At 54.6% G+C, this 18,512-nt stretch overlaps 2 protein-coding genes across 3 annotated transcripts in view; one reads left to right on the top strand and one right to left on the bottom strand.

Moving 5' to 3' along the window:
- Positions 1 to 18,512, top strand: part of LOC135824959 (unconventional myosin-Id-like) — a 41,598-nt gene that overhangs the window by 10,659 nt on the left and 12,427 nt on the right. For both annotated transcript variants that reach the window (XM_065337698.1, XM_065337699.1), the window contains exons 9-14: positions 470 to 607; positions 1,668 to 1,804; positions 2,380 to 2,458; positions 10,580 to 10,669; positions 11,233 to 11,289; positions 11,635 to 11,802. In XM_065337698.1, coding sequence (XP_065193770.1) covers positions 470 to 607; positions 1,668 to 1,804; positions 2,380 to 2,458; positions 10,580 to 10,669; positions 11,233 to 11,289; positions 11,635 to 11,802 — 669 coding nt within the window. The remainder of the gene's footprint in view (positions 1 to 469; positions 608 to 1,667; positions 1,805 to 2,379; positions 2,459 to 10,579; positions 10,670 to 11,232; positions 11,290 to 11,634; positions 11,803 to 18,512) is intronic.
- LOC135825038 (uncharacterized protein K02A2.6-like) lies at positions 13,939 to 18,444 on the bottom strand. The gene is made up of 2 exons (XM_065337773.1): positions 17,785 to 18,444; positions 13,939 to 17,398 (listed from the first exon to the last, which is right to left on the bottom strand). Exons 1-2 carry the CDS (start codon positions 17,790 to 17,792, stop codon positions 13,939 to 13,941), a joined length of 3,468 nt encoding a protein of 1,155 aa, XP_065193845.1. The 5' UTR covers positions 17,793 to 18,444.

Genomic DNA, 18,512 nt, shown 5'->3' with positions numbered 1-18,512 from the left:
ATTGTATGCATCCTAGTGCGCTGGGTGATGGGGATTTCCCTCCAACCAGAGTAGTTGCTGTTGTAAGCAGCTGCAACAGCCTTATCAAGAGCACGTATTGTACAACGATGACGCCCTATAGACACCCTATGGAGGTACCGTCGGTCAGTGTCCTGCAATGTTATCACATGAGCTGATTGTTTAGTAACTGATGGTGTTAGTGGACAGTAGAGCGTAACTTGTAGTTCCTTGGTCCTTTCACTTTTCTATAACTTAATCCTTGGCTCTCCATCCGATTCCAATATAGAGGTTGTGCAAATGATTTACCGGCGGATTTTCTAATGGGCGCCATGGATACAGTGTGATTCACTAGTGCAACTGCAGCGCTGTGCCACAAGTCCGTGACTTTGCCAAGGCATCTCAACTCATGGTGTGATCGCATAACCTTTGTATCTATTTCCCCCCCCCCTTTCCTCTACCCCGGTTACAGGTTGCCAAGCTGCTTCACACCGACGTGGAGTCATTACACCGGGCATTGACGTTACGTACGATCGCCGGCAAGCAGGAAACGGTCAAGGCATGCCAGACGGCAGCGCAGGCTAAGTTTGCCCGCGACGCACTCGCCAAGGTAAGTGTGCCTAGCACTGCAGTGTGCGCAATGGGAGATGTATAGTCAACTGTGTGTACAGGGGCGTCGCACACGGTACGGTCACTACGGTATTGACCGTACCGCTATTTGCCCCAAGTACCCCGTGAATCAATAAAATGCACGGATTTGGGCTCTAAATTTCCAAAATTTTCGGCTCAGCACCCCTTCTCCTTCAGTAAATTGTACTGCAGATGGTTGACTTTACCACAGTAAAATACCTTCCGACACCCCTGGTGTATAATGACACTCGGAGGGCATCAGAAAAGTGTCCTTAATCGCGAAGTGTCCTCATACCCGCAGTTTCATTATATGTATTACGATTAGATGGGACTTTGCTCTGGGCTGGCAAATTCTGTCATTCTTCGCGAATTGTCGTTATACCTGCAGTCGTTATTAGCGAAGTTGACTGTAGCGTATAGTGTTTGTCGCATCTGTATCTCTCTGTGTACTGTTTCCCTCGGCTGCATAATTTTATAGTGTGTGTGCTCGAGGTAAATTGATCAGTCCGTTGTCTTGTCCCCCAATGGATGCCTGCGTGGCTTGCAGGAGGTCGAAAACTAGAACAGCTTTTTACTAGGCATGACCACCATTTTAATGCCGAGCACTAGATTTCCTTTCCATTCTTGTCTTCACATGCCTCGAGCCACTATTTCTGAGCTGTTTTGAGATCCTAGTTGGTGATCCTGTTTTCCTATCCGACTTTCTAAATCCGGTTAGCTAGCTCCTGTTACACACCTCAAACATAGGCAACAATGCATAGGCTACCTTTTCCAACGTTGTGGTGAGGATGATAAGTATCGGAGGTTTCTTGTATTCCATTGTAGTCTCGTAACTCTATCAGCCGACAATTGTTTGGTTCATGGGTTCATCTGTTTTTCTTCCCCTGTATTCTCTCTCTCTCTGCCCTCTTCCTCTGGCACACACACACACACACACACACACACACACACACACACACACGCACACACACACACATACACACACACGCACACACAAACACACGCACATACACGCACACACGCACACACGCTTCCTACAGTCTCTGTACGACAGTCTGTTCACATGGCTGGTTGCCCGTATAAACCGCTCCGTCGCAGCTACCTTGGACCCAGGCAGTAAGGGAACAGTCATTGGCGTTCTGGATATCTACGGCTTTGAGATATTCCAGTCCAACAGGTGAGGAATGATGAAACATTGGTCTGTTCTCATCTGCCAGGCACTCGTGAATACAGACAAGACAACATGGTGTGGATGTCTTCGCTCCGTCGTAATGATTGTATTGTGCCATTACCCTGCACTTGCCATCAGCCTGTGTGATGGTGTGTTTGTGTGCCATTCAGATCTTGTCCGCTTTTGTTGCTATAAGAGAAAATCTGTGGGTGCACATCGAGTGCATTTGCAGATTTGCGTGCTTCTCTTGCGACGGGCGTATATATGGTACATGGTGTGTGTGTGTGTGTGTGTGTGTGTGTGTGTGTGTGTGTGAGTGTGTGTGTGAGTGTGTGTGTGTGTGTGTGTGTGTGTGTGTGTGTGTGTGTGTGTGTGTGTGTGAGTGTGTGTGTGTGTGATTGTGTGTGTGTCTCTGGCCCCCTCCGGGGGTGACATTGCCCAATGGGCAGTCATGCTATAGTAGTAGTAGTGTGTGTGTGTGTGTGTGAGTGTGTGTGTGTGTGTGTGTGTGTGTGTGTGTGTGTATTTGTGTGCGTGCGTGCGTGCGTGCGTGTGCGTGTGCATGGTGTGTACAACTACAGCTTTGAGCAGCTGTGCATCAACTATTGCAATGAGAAGCTACAGCAGCTGGTCATCGAGCTTGTTTTGAAGCGAGAGCAGGTAAGGCCTTGTAAAGCACTGCTCCAAGTGTACTGTCTCTGCCCTGTCTGTGCCCTCAGTGTGGAAGTGAAGAATATCAAAGTTTCCGGTCCGAATTTTATGCTCCGAGTGATCTCCAAGTATTTTTGTATTGCATTTGTTTTTAATTTACATCGCAAGTCAAACGGGCAATCATGCCCAATGTTATGATGACGATGGAAAGGGAGAAAAGATTTAAGAACAATTTAGATGACCTGGATACAGGGCGTGAAGAAAACATTGAGCCAAGGAATCTCTCAGGGTAAGGATCATCTTAACATTGGCCATGAAAGTAAACTTTCAATGGACGTATGAATTGAGATGTGACAGGTGTTCTGTTAGTGGTTGATCCTACCTTAAGTATCAGACTATGAAGGTGAAGAACACGTGGAACAGTCTCTGCTTGCCGGGATGACGACTACGCCATAGCTCAGTGTTTAGAGCATTGCTGGCCTCTAGCGAAGGTCCCTGGTTCGGGTCCTGCAATTGCTGGCCTCTAGCGAAGGTCCCTGGTTCGAGTCCTGCAATCGCTGGCCTCTAGCGGAGGTCCCTGGTTCGGGTCCTGCAATTGCTGGCCTCTAGCGAAGGTCCCTGGTTCGTGTCCTGCTGGTGACAGTCAATGTTTTCTTCAGACGTTTCCCGCTTGCATCTTTTCCTCAAACAGATGACTACCAAGGGAAATGAATCATTCCTCAACATGACTGTTCCATTGATCTGCTAGCAGTCATAACGGACTCACAACAGGATGTGAACTGAACGTGTACGGGATACCGGAGGGATATAGACCACATGTACCCTTCCGGCGTTACAGTACTGTCGGTGGTCGAAGAACTGGGGGATCAGCCTCGTAGCCTAGGCCGTTCTTATTTTCATGTATTACAGTCTATGCACAGTTGAGTCACCGTGTATACATTGCTTTGCTGTGCTTGTGGGAATTCTATCATGGCTGCTCTTCGGCGCTCCGTTCTTGGGCGCTCCGTTCTTGGGCGCTCCGTTCTTCGGCGCTCCGTTCTTCGGCGCTCCGTTCTTCGGCGCTCCGTTCTTCGGCGCTCCGTTCTTCGGCGCTCCGTTCTTCGGGGCTCCGTTCTTCGGCGCTCCGTTCTTCGGCGCTCCGTTCTTCGGCGCTCCGTTCTACGGCGCTCCGTTCTTCGGCGCTCCGTTCTTCGGCGCTCCGTTCTTCGGCGCTCCGTTCTTCGGCGCTCCGTTCTTCGGCGCTCCGTTCTTCGGGGCTCCGTTCTTCGGCGCTCCGTTCTTCGGCGCTCCGTTCTTCGGCGCTCCGTTCTTCGGCGCTCCGTTCTTCGGCGCTCCGTTCTTCGGCGCTCCGTTCTTCGGCGCTCCGTTCTTCGGCGCTCCGTTCTTCGGCGCTCCGTTCTTCGGGGCTCCGTTCTTCGGCGCTCCGTTCTTCGGCGCTCCGTTCTTCGGCGCTCCGTTCTTCGGCGCTCCGTTCTTCGGCGCTCCGTTCTTCGGCGCTCCGTTCTTCGGCGCTCCGTTCTTCGGCGCTCCGTTGTTCGGCGCTCCGTTCTTCGGCGCTCCGTTGTTCGGCGCTCCGTTCTTCGGCGCTCCGTTGTTCGGCGCTCCGTTCTTCGGCGCTCCGTTCTTCGGCGCTCCGTTCTTCGGCGCTCCGTTCTTCGGCGCTCCGTTCTTCGGCGCTCCGTTCTTCGGCGCTCCGTTCTTCGGCGCTCCGTTCTTCGGCGCTCCGTTCTTCGGCGCTCCGTTCTTCGGCGCTCCGTTGTTCGGCGCTCCGTTCTTCGGCGCTCCGTTGTTCGGCGCTCCGTTCTTCGGCGCTCCGTTGTTCGGCGCTCCGTTCTTCGGCGCTCCGTTCTTCGGCGCTCCGTTCTTCGGCGCTCCGTTCTTCGGCGCTCCGTTCTTCGGCGCTCCGTTGTTCGGCGCTCCGTTCTTCGGCGCTCCGTTGTTCGGCGCTCCGTTCTTCGGCGCTCCGTTGTTCGGCGCTCCGTTCTTCGGCGCTCCGTTGTTCGGCGCTCCGTTCTTCGGCGCTCCGTTCTTCGGCACTCCGTTGTTCGGCGCTCCGTTCTTCGGCGCTCCGTTGTTCGGCGCTCCGTTGTTCGGCGCTCCGTTGTTCGGCGCTCCGTTGTTCGGCGCTCCGTTGTTCGGCGCTCCGTTGTTCGGCGCTCCGTTCTTCGGCGCTCCGTTCTTCGGCGCTCCGTTCTTCGGCGCTCCGTTCTTCGGCGCTCCGTTCTTCGGCGCTCCGTTCTTCGGCGCTCCGTTCTTCGGCGCTCCGTTCTTCGGCGCTCCGTTCTTCGGCGCTCCGTTCTTCGGCGCTCCGTTCTTCGGCGCTCCGTTCTTCGGCGCTCCGTTCTTCGGCGCTCCGTTGTTCGGCGCTCCGTTCTTCGGCGCTCCGTTGTTCGGCGCTCCGTTCTTCGGCGCTCCGTTCTTCGGCGCTCCGTTCTTCGGCGCTCCGTTCTTCGGCGCTCCGTTGTTCGGCGCTCCGTTCTTCGGCGCTCCGTTCTTCGGCGCTCCGTTCTTCGGCGCTCCGTTCTTCGGCGCTCAGTTCTTCGGCGCTCCGTTGTTCGGCGCTCCGTTCTTCGGCGCTCCGTTGTTCGGCGCTCCGTTCTTCGGCGCTCCGTTGTTCGGCGCTCCGTTCTTCGGCGCTCCGTTGTTCGGCGCTCCGTTCTTCGGCGCTCCGTTCTTCGGCGCTCCGTTCTTCGGCGCTCCGTTCTTCGGCGCTCCGTTCTTCGGCGCTCCGTTCTTCGGCGCTCCGTTCTTCGGCGCTCCGTTCTTCGGCGCTCCGTTCTTCGGCGCTCCGTTCTTCGGCGCTCCGTTGTTCGGCGCTCCGTTCTTCGGCGCTCCGTTGTTCGGCGCTCCGTTCTTCGGCGCTCCGTTGTTCGGCGCTCCGTTCTTCGGCGCTCCGTTCTTCGGCGCTCCGTTCTTCGGCGCTCCGTTCTTCGGCGCTCCGTTCTTCGGCGCTCCGTTGTTCGGCGCTCCGTTCTTCGGCGCTCCGTTGTTCGGCGCTCCGTTCTTCGGCGCTCCGTTGTTCGGCGCTCCGTTCTTCGGCGCTCCGTTGTTCGGCGCTCCGTTCTTCGGCGCTCCGTTCTTCGGCACTCCGTTGTTCGGCGCTCCGTTCTTCGGCGCTCCGTTGTTCGGCGCTCCGTTGTTCGGCGCTCCGTTGTTCGGCGCTCCGTTGTTCGGCGCTCCGTTGTTCGGCGCTCCGTTGTTCGGCGCTCCGTTCTTCGGCGCTCCGTTCTTCGGCGCTCCGTTCTTCGGCGCTCCGTTCTTCGGCGCTCCGTTCTTCGGCGCTCCGTTCTTCGGCGCTCCGTTCTTCGGCGCTCCGTTCTTCGGCGCTCCGTTCTTCGGCGCTCCGTTCTTCGGCGCTCCGTTCTTCGGCGCTCCGTTCTTCGGCGCTCCGTTCTTCGGCGCTCCGTTGTTCGGCGCTCCGTTCTTCGGCGCTCCGTTGTTCGGCGCTCCGTTCTTCGGCGCTCCGTTCTTCGGCGCTCCGTTCTTCGGCGCTCCGTTCTTCGGCGCTCCGTTGTTCGGCGCTCCGTTCTTCGGCGCTCCGTTCTTCGGCGCTCCGTTCTTCGGCGCTCCGTTCTTCGGCGCTCAGTTCTTCGGCGCTCCGTTGTTCGGCGCTCCGTTCTTCGGCGCTCCGTTGTTCGGCGCTCCGTTCTTCGGCGCTCCGTTGTTCGGCGCTCCGTTCTTCGGCGCTCCGTTGTTCGGCGCTCCGTTCTTCGGCGCTCCGTTCTTCGGCACTCCGTTGTTCGGCGCTCCGTTCTTCGGCGCTCCGTTGTTCGGCGCTCCGTTGTTCGGCGCTCCGTTGTTCGGCGCTCCGTTGTTCGGCGCTCCGTTCTTCGGCGCTCCGTTGTTCGGCGCTCCGTTCTTCGGCGCTCCGTTCTTCGGCGCTCCGTTCTTCGGCGCTCCGTTCTTCGGCGCTCCGTTCTTCGGCGCTCCGTTCTTCGGCGCTCCGTTCTTCGGCGCTCCGTTCTTCGGCGCTCCGTTCTTCGGCGCTCCGTTCTTCGGCGCTCCGTTCTTCGGCGCTCCGTTCTTCGGCGCTCCGTTCTTCGGCGCTCCGTTCTTCGGCGCTCCGTTCTTCGGCGCTCCGTTCTTCGGCGCTCCGTTCTTCGGCGCTCCGTTGTTCGGCGCTCCGTTCTTCGGCGCTCCGTTGTTCGGCGCTCCGTTCTTCGGCGCTCCGTTCTTCGGCGCTCCGTTCTTCGGCGCTCCGTTCTTCGGCGCTCCGTTCTTCGGCGCTCCGTTCTTCGGCGCTCCGTTGTTCGGCGCTCCGTTCTTCGGCGCTCCGTTCTTCGGCGCTCCGTTCTTCGGCGCTCCGTTCTTCGGCGCTCCGTTCTTCGGCGCTCCGTTCTTCGGCGCTCCGTTCTTCGGCGCTCCGTTCTTCGGCGCTCCGTTCTTCGGCGCTCCGTTCTTCGGCGCTCCGTTCTTCGGCGCTCCGTTCTTCGGCGCTCCGTTGTTCGGCGCTCCGTTGTTCGGCGCTCCGTTCTTCGGCGCTCCGTTCTTCGGCGCTCCGTTCTTCGGCGCTCCGTTCTTCGGCGCTCCGTTCTTCGGCGCTCCGTTCTTCGGCGCTCCGTTCTTCGGCGCTCCGTTCTTCGGCGCTCCGTTCTTCGGCGCTCCGTTCTTCGGCGCTCCGTTCTTCGGCGCTCCGTTCTTCGGCGCTCCGTTCTTCGGCGCTCCGTTCTTCGGCGCTCCGTTCTTCGGCGCTCCGTTCTTCGGCGCTCCGTTCTTCGGCGCTCCGTTGTTCGGCGCTCCGTTCTTCGGCGCTCCGTTCTTCGGCGCTCCGTTCTTCGGCGCTCCGTTCTTCGGCGCTCCGTTCTTCGGCGCTCCGTTCTTCGGCGCTCCGTTCTTCGGCGCTCCGTTCTTCGGCGCTCCGTTCTTCGGCGCTCCGTTCTTCGGCGCTCCGTTCTTCGGCGCTCCGTTCTTCGGCGCTCCGTTCTTCGGCGCTCCGTTCTTCGGCGCTCCGTTCTTCGGCGCTCCGTTCTTCGGCGCTCCGTTCTTCGGCGCTCCGTTCTTCGGCGCTCCGTTCTTCGGCGCTCCGTTCTTCGGCGCTCCGTTCTTCGGCGCTCCGTTCTTCGGCGCTCCGTTCTTCGGCGCTCCGTTCTTCGGCGCTCCGTTCTTCGGCGCTCCGTTCTTCGGCGCTCCGTTCTTCGGCGCTCCGTTCTTCGGCGCTCCGTTCTTCGGCGCTCCGTTCTTCGGCGCTCCGTTCTTCGGCGCTCCGTTCTTCGGCGCTCCGTTCTTCGGCGCTCCGTTCTTCGGCGCTCCGTTCTTCGGCGCTCCGTTCTTCGGCGCTCCGTTCTTCGGCGCTCCGTTCTTCGGCGCTCCGTTCTTCGGCGCTCCGTTCTTCGGCGCTCCGTTCTTCGGCGCTCCGTTCTTCGGCGCTCCGTTCTTCGGCGCTCCGTTCTTCGGCGCTCCGTTCTTCGGCGCTCCGTTCTTCGGCGCTCCGTTCTTCGGCGCTCCGTTCTTCGGCGCTCCGTTCTTCGGCGCTCCGTTCTTCGGCGCTCCGTTCTTCGGCGCTCCGTTCTTCGGCGCTCCGTTCTTCGGCGCTCCGTTCTTCGGCGCTCCGTTCTTCGGCGCTCCGTTCTTCGGCGCTCCGTTCTTCGGCGCTCCGTTCTTCGGCGCTCCGTTCTTCGGCGCTCCGTTCTTCGGCGCTCCGTTCTTCGGCGCTCCGTTCTTCGGCGCTCCGTTCTTCGGCGCTCCGTTCTTCGGCGCTCCGTTCTTCGGCGCTCCGTTCTTCGGCGCTCCGTTCTTCGGCGCTCCGTTCTTCGGCGCTCCGTTCTTCGGCGCTCCGTTCTTCGGCGCTCCGTTCTTCGGCGCTCCGTTCTTCGGCGCTCCGTTCTTCGGCGCTCCGTTCTTCGGCGCTCCGTTCTTCGGCGCTCCGTTCTTCGGCGCTCCGTTCTTCGGCGCTCCGTTCTTCGGCGCTCCGTTCTTCGGCGCTCCGTTCTTCGGCGCTCCGTTCTTCGGCGCTCCGTTCTTCGGCGCTCCGTTCTTCGGCGCTCCGTTCTTCGGCGCTCCGTTCTTCGGCGCTCCGTTCTTCGGCGCTCCGTTCTTCGGCGCTCCGTTCTTCGGCGCTCCGTTCTTCGGCGCTCCGTTCTTCGGCGCTCCGTTCTTCGGCGCTCCGTTCTTCGGCGCTCCGTTCTTCGGCGCTCCGTTCTTCGGCGCTCCGTTCTTCGGCGCTCCGTTCTTCGGCGCTCCGTTCTTCGGCGCTCCGTTCTTCGGCGCTCCGTTCTTCGGCGCTCCGTTCTTCGGCGCTCCGTTCTTCGGCGCTCCGTTCTTCGGCGCTCCGTTCTTCGGCGCTCCGTTCTTCGGCGCTCCGTTCTTCGGCGCTCCGTTCTTCGGCGCTCCGTTCTTCGGCGCTCCGTTCTTCGGCGCTCCGTTCTTCGGCGCTCCGTTCTTCGGCGCTCCGTTCTTCGGCGCTCCGTTCTTCGGCGCTCCGTTCTTCGGCGCTCCGTTCTTCGGCGCTCCGTTCTTCGGCGCTCCGTTCTTCGGCGCTCCGTTCTTCGGCGCTCCGTTCTTCGGCGCTCCGTTCTTCGGCGCTCCGTTCTTCGGCGCTCCGTTCTTCGGCGCTCCGTTCTTCGGCGCTCCGTTCTTCGGCGCTCCGTTCTTCGGCGCTCCGTTCTTCGGCGCTCCGTTCTTCGGCGCTCCGTTCTTCGGCGCTCCGTTCTTCGGCGCTCCGTTCTTCGGCGCTCCGTTCTTCGGCGCTCCGTTCTTCGGCGCTCCGTTCTTCGGCGCTCCGTTCTTCGGCGCTCCGTTCTTCGGCGCTCCGTTCTTCGGCGCTCCGTTCTTCGGCGCTCCGTTCTTCGGCGCTCCGTTCTTCGGCGCTCCGTTCTTCGGCGCTCCGTTCTTCGGCGCTCCGTTCTTCGGCGCTCCGTTCTTCGGCGCTCCGTTCTTCGGCGCTCCGTTCTTCGGCGCTCCGTTCTTCGGCGCTCCGTTCTTCGGCGCTCCGTTCTTCGGCGCTCCGTTCTTCGGCGCTCCGTTCTTCGGCGCTCCGTTCTTCGGCGCTCCGTTCTTCGGCGCTCCGTTCTTCGGCGCTCCGTTCTTCGGCGCTCCGTTCTTCGGCGCTCCGTTCTTCGGCGCTCCGTTCTTCGGCGCTCCGTTCTTCGGCGCTCCGTTCTTCGGCGCTCCGTTCTTCGGCGCTCCGTTCTTCGGCGCTCCGTTCTTCGGCGCTCCGTTCTTCGGCGCTCCGTTCTTCGGCGCTCCGTTCTTCGGCGCTCCGTTCTTCGGCGCTCCGTTCTTCGGCGCTCCGTTCTTCGGCGCTCCGTTCTTCGGCGCTCCGTTCTTCGGCGCTCCGTTCTTCGGCGCTCCGTTCTTCGGCGCTCCGTTCTTCGGCGCTCCGTTCTTCGGCGCTCCGTTCTTCGGCGCTCCGTTCTTCGGCGCTCCGTTCTTCGGCGCTCCGTTCTTCGGCGCTCCGTTCTTCGGCGCTCCGTTCTTCGGCGCTCCGTTCTTCGGCGCTCCGTTCTTCGGCGCTCCGTTCTTCGGCGCTCCGTTCTTCGGCGCTCCGTTCTTCGGCGCTCCGTTCTTCGGCGCTCCGTTCTTCGGCGCTCCGTTCTTCGGCGCTCCGTTCTTCGGCGCTCCGTTCTTCGGCGCTCCGTTCTTCGGCGCTCCGTTCTTCGGCGCTCCGTTCTTCGGCGCTCCGTTCTTCGGCGCTCCGTTCTTCGGCGCCCGACAGTACTGTAGTCAGTTTTTGCACATGTTCATAATGTGTGTGAACATAGCCCCCACCCCCAACACACACACACACACACACACACACACACACACACAGCACTCGAACATAGTCCGGGCTTCTGTATACTCACTTTGCCGCCCGCACTACATCTTGCAAAACTTTACAACCAGAACCTGCCGATGTCTGTGCGAGTGTATGACAAAGTGATATCAAGTTGAAGCCTAGCTTGGTCTAGAGCTCACCTAACTGAATTCAAATCAGATTAATTGGTTAATTTTACATTACGTGTGGTTTGTCTAACGGAAGTTGTTTCTTGGTTCAATGTTGTTCATGTGTGTGTGTATGTGTGTGTGTGTGGGGGGGGGGGTGTGCGTGCGTGTACGTGCCCGTGCGTGCGCGTGCGTGTACGCGAGTTTGTGAGCATGCCTGTATGTGTATATGAATGCCTATGGCTGTCCGTATGTTTCTCTTCTCAGGATGAGTACGCCAAGGAGGAGATTCCCTGGGTCAACGTTGATTACTTCAACAACGAGGCTATCTGCAATCTCATCGAGGACCCAACTAAGGTATGGTGGCTTCAAATATCTTTTCTTGCACCAACAGTTTCACAGGACGATGTTTACATTGATGTGGTCCGGAATATTGCCTCACTCTCCATGTGTGTCATGCTTTGTGTGTGTGTGTGTGTGTGTGTGTGTGTGTGTGTGTGTGTGTGTGTGTGTGTGTGTGTATGTGTGTGTGTGTGTGTGTGTGTGTGTGTGTGTGTGTGTGTATGTGTGTGTGTGTGTGTGTGTGTGTTTGTGTGTGGGAATGTGATTGTATGTGTGTGTATGTGTGTGTGTGTGTTTCAATGCTTGCGTGTGTCCATGCCGTGTTGTGTGAACACATCATTATGCACTCTCTGGCACAATTAGAACCATCATTCAACCTGTGTACGTTTCATCACCATTTCACCGCGAACATGCTGTATAAATTGACATTGTTTTGCTTCGTCACAATCATCACCATGTATGGACTGATGTGAGAAGTATTGGTACGAAAGGCCTCATCAGATTCACATCTGGCTTCACCTCTTCCATTCGTGAACATAATTTTGTACATGTACTGTTGCGTCTATCTTACCAACCAGGGTATCATTGCTATGCTGGACGAGGAGTGTTTGAGACCGGGCACGCAAGAAGACAAGGTACACCCCTATGATTGTACTGTGGACGTATTCACACCACCCTGCTCCAGACACATTACACAGCTAGCTGCACACAGCAGCCACAATGCGACTTTTTGCTTGTGTTGCGCATCATTTAAAAAAAGTCCAAAAATGGGACACACACATCCCCTGTTTCGGATCTTGCATGCCCCCTCCCCCTCCCCCCCCCCCCCCCCCCCCCCCGCTTTTCTCTTTGTTGTCTCTCTTCAAACATTCTGCAGCAGAGTACTATTATGTAGCTGATTTCTGGCTTTTTGCCATGTGTGTGCGTGCCACCTTCCCGACATTTTTGATTTTTGACATTTTTTGTCTGTTCTCGTTCAGAACATTTTGGTTCACATGAACAAGGTTCTCTCCAATCACAAACACTTTGACAGTGCCAAGACACCTGGTGCATCCAGCAAGCAACTGGACAGAGACACCGAGTTCCAGATAAGCCACTATGCTGGCAAGGTGGTCTACCGCGTAACCGGGTTTGTCGACAAGAACAAGGTATGCATTCGTCGATGGCTACCACCCTGTCTTTCACGATCTGTGTGTGTGTGTGTGTGTGTGTGTGTCTCTCTCTCTCTCTCTCTCTCTCTCTCTCTCTCTCTCTCTCTCTCTCTCTCTCTCTCTCTCTCTCTCTCGCCGGGTGTGTGTTCTATGTAAAAAATTAAACCGAGGGAGCTTGAAAGCTCAGGCCCTCGCTTGGCTGTTTTTTCCTTGGTCATCATGCATGTTATTGGAACTGATGGAAACGTTTTTGCAATACTTCGAAGTACAATCATCGGCTCATTGTATTGCGAAAACGTTTCCATCAGTTCGATTAACAAGCATGATGACCTAGGCAAAAAAAGCATAGCGAGGGCCATGCACTTTCAAGCTTTCTCGCATTATGCTATGAGACTAGCTAATTTAATTTTTTATATCCTTTGTTTTTCGACACCTTACCTGGTTTTGAACCCCCACTCTCGCCCTGCGCTGCATGCATTCCCTTAAAATACACATCGCGTACATGTACATACACATTCTACCAAGCTGTGTCACTTTGTGATCCTGCATTTGAAAGCCCTGTTTCAACATGTTGCCAGCAGTATTTGCCGGCATGGCACGGGACATGTACGGGATAGGGCCAGACATGGTGCGTCACGTGATGACGACCCTACGCCTACGGACCGCAGTCACCGCATACGTAACAAGTTCGGACATGATCACGTCTTTTCTCCTGCCGACTGGATGCCTGTTCTGCGGTGTCTTGCTGTCGACACATCTTGTCACGAAGTCGGCGACTCTCCAAATGACGGGATATTTGCTCCGTCGTTTCTTACTGTCGGCGTAGCCTTTCGCGAGCACAGCGACTCTCGAGGCGGCGGGACCTCTCTTCTGCCATCTTCTACGCTCTGTGTAGGCACTCCTGCTGATGCCATCTGCTCAGAGCTTCAACACTGTCACTCCTGTCATGTTGATCTTCCTCATAGTCCTCTGTTGATGATCTCAGCATTCTTTTTAGACAACAAAAGAGCCCATTAAAACAATGCAATCTACCCGATCCTGACATTCCCAGGCCACTTCCGGGCTACTTCCCATGCATTCACATTCTTCCAAATTACTTCACGTTATGAACTTACAGTTGAAAGCCCTGTTTGAATATGGTGGCCAGCTGCCTTTGATGGTACGGTACGGGTACGAAAGCGCGAATGCAGCTACCCAGGCCAAACGAATTATACGGTAATGCGGAAAAGGAAGAGTGCGGGAGCAAGACGTCGTAACGTATCCGAGAAGCGAGAATGGAAAAGGGTACATGCAGTAATGTGTACATGAGTGCGTGTGTACGTGCATATATGGTAGAGAGGTCATTGGGGTACGAATGTGAATGTGTGCATACATGAAATCGTGAACCTAGCAATATGAAAATGTTCTTTGGATGATTTTAAAAGAAAGGATGAACACTTCACCCCTATTTCACACCTACAAAAGACCAGTGTTTGTGGACAATGTAAGGGGTATTCTATGAAGTGAACTGTTATAACGTACGCACGCAAGATTCATTCCATGCAACTCGCGTATACCACAGCAGGAAACACCATCTGGTTTGTTCTAGGATAATTTAGAAGTGAACATGTAAAATGGCAATCATGGAGAGATAAGCAGCAGAGACACGTCAGTGCTGTCGTGGCACTAATGGCGCTATGACACGACAGTATAGGCCTCGTCAGCTCGTACCAAAGTAAGACACACGTCAGCCATGCAGACGTAATGCAGAAGAAGACTGATTCATAATGAGGTAAGACATTATCACTCTTCGTCATGCATGCATCAAAGGAGCGTAGAACGACACACGTAGAACACACGTAGAACGACACACGTAGCAGAACGTAGATCGTAGATCGTACGACTAATATTAATAATAGATCAATCTATAACAATCCTCCTTCCTTAAAGAAGTAGTGAAGTGGGAATAGCAATAAGGCATATATAATCAAAATGCATCCAAACAACTATAGACAAGAGCAAATCCTTATATCCGACTAACTATGATACAATACTATGCTATTACAGACAAATAGTGGAATAGGACACTCTAAGGCAATGTCAGAATTGCTAGGCGAGTCACTCATGACTAATGCTAAGATAGTCACTCAATACTCACAAATTTAAGCGATCAGGGGCACGGCGCATTCTTGACGGATAGCGCGGTGACACTGGAGTTGACGAAACAGGCACTGACACATCAGGCATACTAACAGGAGTAGCGACTTGAACGGTATCAGGCATACTAACAGGAGTAGCAGCAGTAGTAGACATACTAGGCGTAGCAGAAGTAGGCGTACTAGACGTAGCAGTAGTAGGCGTACTAGGCATAGTAGTAGCTGCTGTATCAATGACAGGAGACGACTGAGCCGGCGGTGAAGCTGGTAACTCAGGAGTCGGCGTTGCTGTAGCGACTGTCGGAGTAACACTCGGCGTAGACACTGTCGGAATGGCGTCGGACTCGGCCGATAAACTAGCAGACTCAGCTGTTCTGGACTTCAAGTGATCAATGTGCACTTTTCGGACGACTCCTCCTACCATCACAGAATAGGTCATCGTACTGAGTCGTTTGCATATTAAACCTTCTAGCCACTTCGGCTTAGAGCCAGGACGAGCATTGTACACCCACACTGGTGCATTCACTGTGAACTCACGAGACGCAGTACTGTCGAGTTCATGGGCCTGCTGCATAGCCGTGGCGAAACTGGGTTGCAGCAGCGCCAAACGCGTGGTCGGAGCTTTCTTCAATAGAATACTCGCGGGACTCTGCTTAGTAGCGCTGTGCGGCGTGTTTCTGTAATCGAAAAGAAAGCGAGACACTTGCACACATACAGACACATGGTGAGGTCTTGCTCGCAAAGCCTTCTTCAGCTCTTGCACCATCCGCTCACACTGTCCGTTGTTGGCGGGATGATAGGGCGGTGTACGATGATGCTTAATACCATTCTGAGCACAGAAAGCAGCAAACTCGCCAGAGGCAAATTGTGGGCCGTTATCAGATACTAGTACTCTAGGAATACCAAATGTACTGATGAACCGTAGCAAACAGTTCACTGTTTTAGTAGTCGTAGCGGAGGAACCAAGCTCGTATACATCAATCCACTTAGAGAATGCATCGACTATGACCAGAAACTGTTGCGACTCGAACTCAGCAAAATCAAGATGCACACGCTCAAAAGCAGCATTGGGGTATGCCCAATGGTGGACAGAGTCCTTGCGGGGCAGATTAGAGCTTTCCTGACAAAGACTGCAATCGGCAGCTAATCGTTCGATATCGGCATCTAAGCCTGGCCACCAGAAAATGCTTCGTGCCACACTCTTCATTCGAGACACACCGGCATGCGAAGAATGCAGTTCCTCTAATAAGTGGCGTCTAAACTGAACTGGAATAATGACGCGGGAACCCCACAGCAAACAACCATGCTCAATACTTAGGTCATTCCGGATGCGGCTATACGGCACTAACCTGTCGGGAACTGTAGCAGGCCAACCATGCAGCGTGTAGGACATTACTAACGAAATGTCAGAATCGTATGTGCTAGCCTTGGCAACATCCGAACTCTGTAGAGGCATTAACTCGCAGGGGTCAAATGCATGGCTGCTGACTGCACTAACAATTGCAGACATTTCAGCAGCAGACAATGGCAAAGGCAGACGAGACAGACAATCTGCTAGCACATTTTCTTTACCTGGAATATGCTCAATGACGTAGTCGTACTCAGCGAGAATCACGGCCCAGCGCTGTAGACGGGATGCCGACGTCTTACTTAACGACTCGTGCTCGCCGAAGATCTTGATTAGAGGCTTATGGTCGGTGCGCAGAATGAACTTACGACCGTAGATGTACTGGTGTAAACGACGAACAGCAAACACGATAGCTAACGCCTCTCGCTCAATCTGGCTGTAATGACTCTCTGCTTTGGACAAAGCACGTGACACATATACAACTGGCCGAACAGACTGGTCCGGCATGACATGTAGAAGAGCAGCACCAATACCAGCAGGGGATGCATCACACTGTAAGATCAGTGGTAAGGTAACATCATAATGGGCCATAACAGGATCGGCGATGAGAAACTCTTTAACTTTGGCAAACGCCGACTGACATGCATCCGTCCAATTAAGGACTACATCCTTCTTTAACAACTCGTTCAGGGGTTGTAACAGCGAGGAGCAATTGGGGATAAACCGCCCAAAGAAATTCACGAGCCCCAGAAACGAACGCAAGGTAGATACATCATGGGGCCTCGGGGCATTCTGAATACTCAAAACCTTATCCCGACTGGGCTGTAGACCAGCCTTCGACAATGTAAACCCAAGGTAACTAACTTGTGGCTTACCAATCTCACATTTCTCACGACGCAACCGCAGCCCTGTCTCAGCGAAACGACGGAGGACTGCTCGTAGACGCTCGTCGTGTTGTTGCTGGGTGTTACCACAAATGAGAATATCGTCGAAATAGACAACGACACCTTCTAGACCTTGTAGAACCTGCTCGATGGCCTTCTGCCAGATTGACGGAGCTGAGCTGACGCCGAAGGGTAGTCTCGTGAATTCGTACAAACCCTTGTGCGTAGCGATGACACAATAGCGCCTACTGTCGTCGTCGAGCGGTAGCTGAGCATAAGCTTGGCTGAGATCTAATTTGGAAAATACAGATCCACCAGATAATTGCGATAACAAATCACTCGGGTTGGGAATGGGATGTTGGTTAGCTTCAATGTGCTTGTTGATAGACACTTTAAAATCTGCACATAAGCGGATGGTGTTGTTTTTCTTTTTTACAACCACCACGGGGGATGCCCAATCAGCGTTAGAGACCGGCTTGATGATCCCCTCCCCCTCTAGACGCAACAACTCAGCTTCAACCTTAGTGCGGACGGCGTACGGGACAGGACGGGAACGGCAACTCTTGGGGGTGGGTGACCCTTGAAGCTGGATCTTGGCAGACTGACCCTTAATAGTGCCCAAACCCTCTTGAAATACGGTAGGGAACTGACGCAATAGACTATCTAGCGACAATGCATTGACCTGTGCATTACGAAAATTTGACCAGTCTATAATGACGTGGGACATCCAGTTCCGACCAAACAGGGGCTGACCACTGCCCTCTACAACAATGATGGTGTCTCGAAACTGGTGAGACTCGTAACGTACATCGACAATGCATTCACCCACTACAGATAGGGAACTACCACCATACGAATGCAGAGACGCACGAGACTTATGCAGACAAACATTGGGAAACTGCTCCTTCCAAACAGAACTAGGGAATACTGAAACTTCAGCACCAGTGTCGACTTCCATAGGACAGACTACATCATTAACGCATACATCAATCATCATGGGAGGATGAGACTTAGACTTAGGTTGACACTTATCTGTAGGTGACACATCGTCGGTGAGAGCCCCAATGCTGAAAGAGTCGAACAGTGACTCTGGCTCGGACGAAATGTGGGACGTCGACTGTGAATTGCAGCAGGAAGCGAAATGCCCACGACGCTGACACTTGCTGCAGGTTTTGCCACGCGCCGGGCAACTCGGATCCCGACCGAAATGACCAGCCTTGCCACACCTAAAACAGAGACGCTCAGAGGAAGTAGAAGCCGAAACAGACACTCTCTCAGGTTTACGTGCACGATCCGTTTTACCTGACGACTTGAAATGTTGTTTCTGTTGTTTCTGCGACACCGAGTGCTTACGAGAGAGACCGTGGACTTCTGATGGCGTACTCATAGTAGCAGCGGAACCCATAGACGAAGCTTGTTGCTGGGTTGCCTCAAACAAAGCTGCAATTTCTAGACACGTACCCAAAGTTAGTTTTGGATCTGATAACAACTTCTTTTTCAACTCGACATTCACAATGCATGACACCACATGGTCTCGAATCATGTCGTCACAAGCGGAACCAAAATCACACAAGCGGGCCTGGACGCGTAATCTTACAACAAACTGACTCACCGACTCATTCTTAGCAAAGGTCATCTGGCGCAGCACGTGACGCTCGTATACAGGATGTGGCGCGGCCTTGAAATGTTCGTTCAGTTTCCGTAACGTAACCTTGTACTCGTTGTCATCCGCAGGCAGGGCCGACGCCTGTGGATCTTCGAGGTCTTCGAATAAGTCCTGAACCTGTGTTCCGGCAGTATGCAGCAATAAATTTTTCAGCCGTTTGTGATCCGTAATCCCTTGGCCTTCAGCCATGTACGTAAAGCTTCGTAGCCATTTCTTCCAGCGAGAGGACACTTCTGCTGGCGTGCCCCGGTATTCGAAAACTGGAAGCTTGTGGGCTGTGCTTAGGTTACTACAAACGCTCATCTTCGTCGCCAATTGTTATAACGTACGCACGCAAGATTCATTCCATGCAACTCGCGTATACCACAGCAGGAAACACCATCTGGTTTGTTCTAGGATAATTTAGAAGTGAACATGTAAAATGGCAATCATGGAGAGATAAGCAGCAGAGACACGTCAGTGCTGTCGTGGCACTAATGGCGCTATGACACGACAGTATAGGCCTCGTCAGCTCGTACCAAAGTAAGACACACGTCAGCCATGCAGACGTAATGCAGAAGAAGACTGATTCATAATGAGGTAAGACATTATCACTCTTCGTCATGCATGCATCAAAGGAGCGTAGAACGACACACGTAGAACACACGTAGAACGACACACGTAGCAGAACGTAG

Source organism: Sycon ciliatum, chromosome 9 (genome assembly GCF_964019385.1).
Source record: "Sycon ciliatum chromosome 9, ocSycCili1.1, whole genome shotgun sequence".
Taxonomy (NCBI): Eukaryota; Metazoa; Porifera; class Calcarea; order Leucosolenida; family Sycettidae; genus Sycon; species Sycon ciliatum.
Note: the sequence above shows the minus strand (reverse complement) of the source record. Positions and strands in the feature narration are given on the sequence as shown.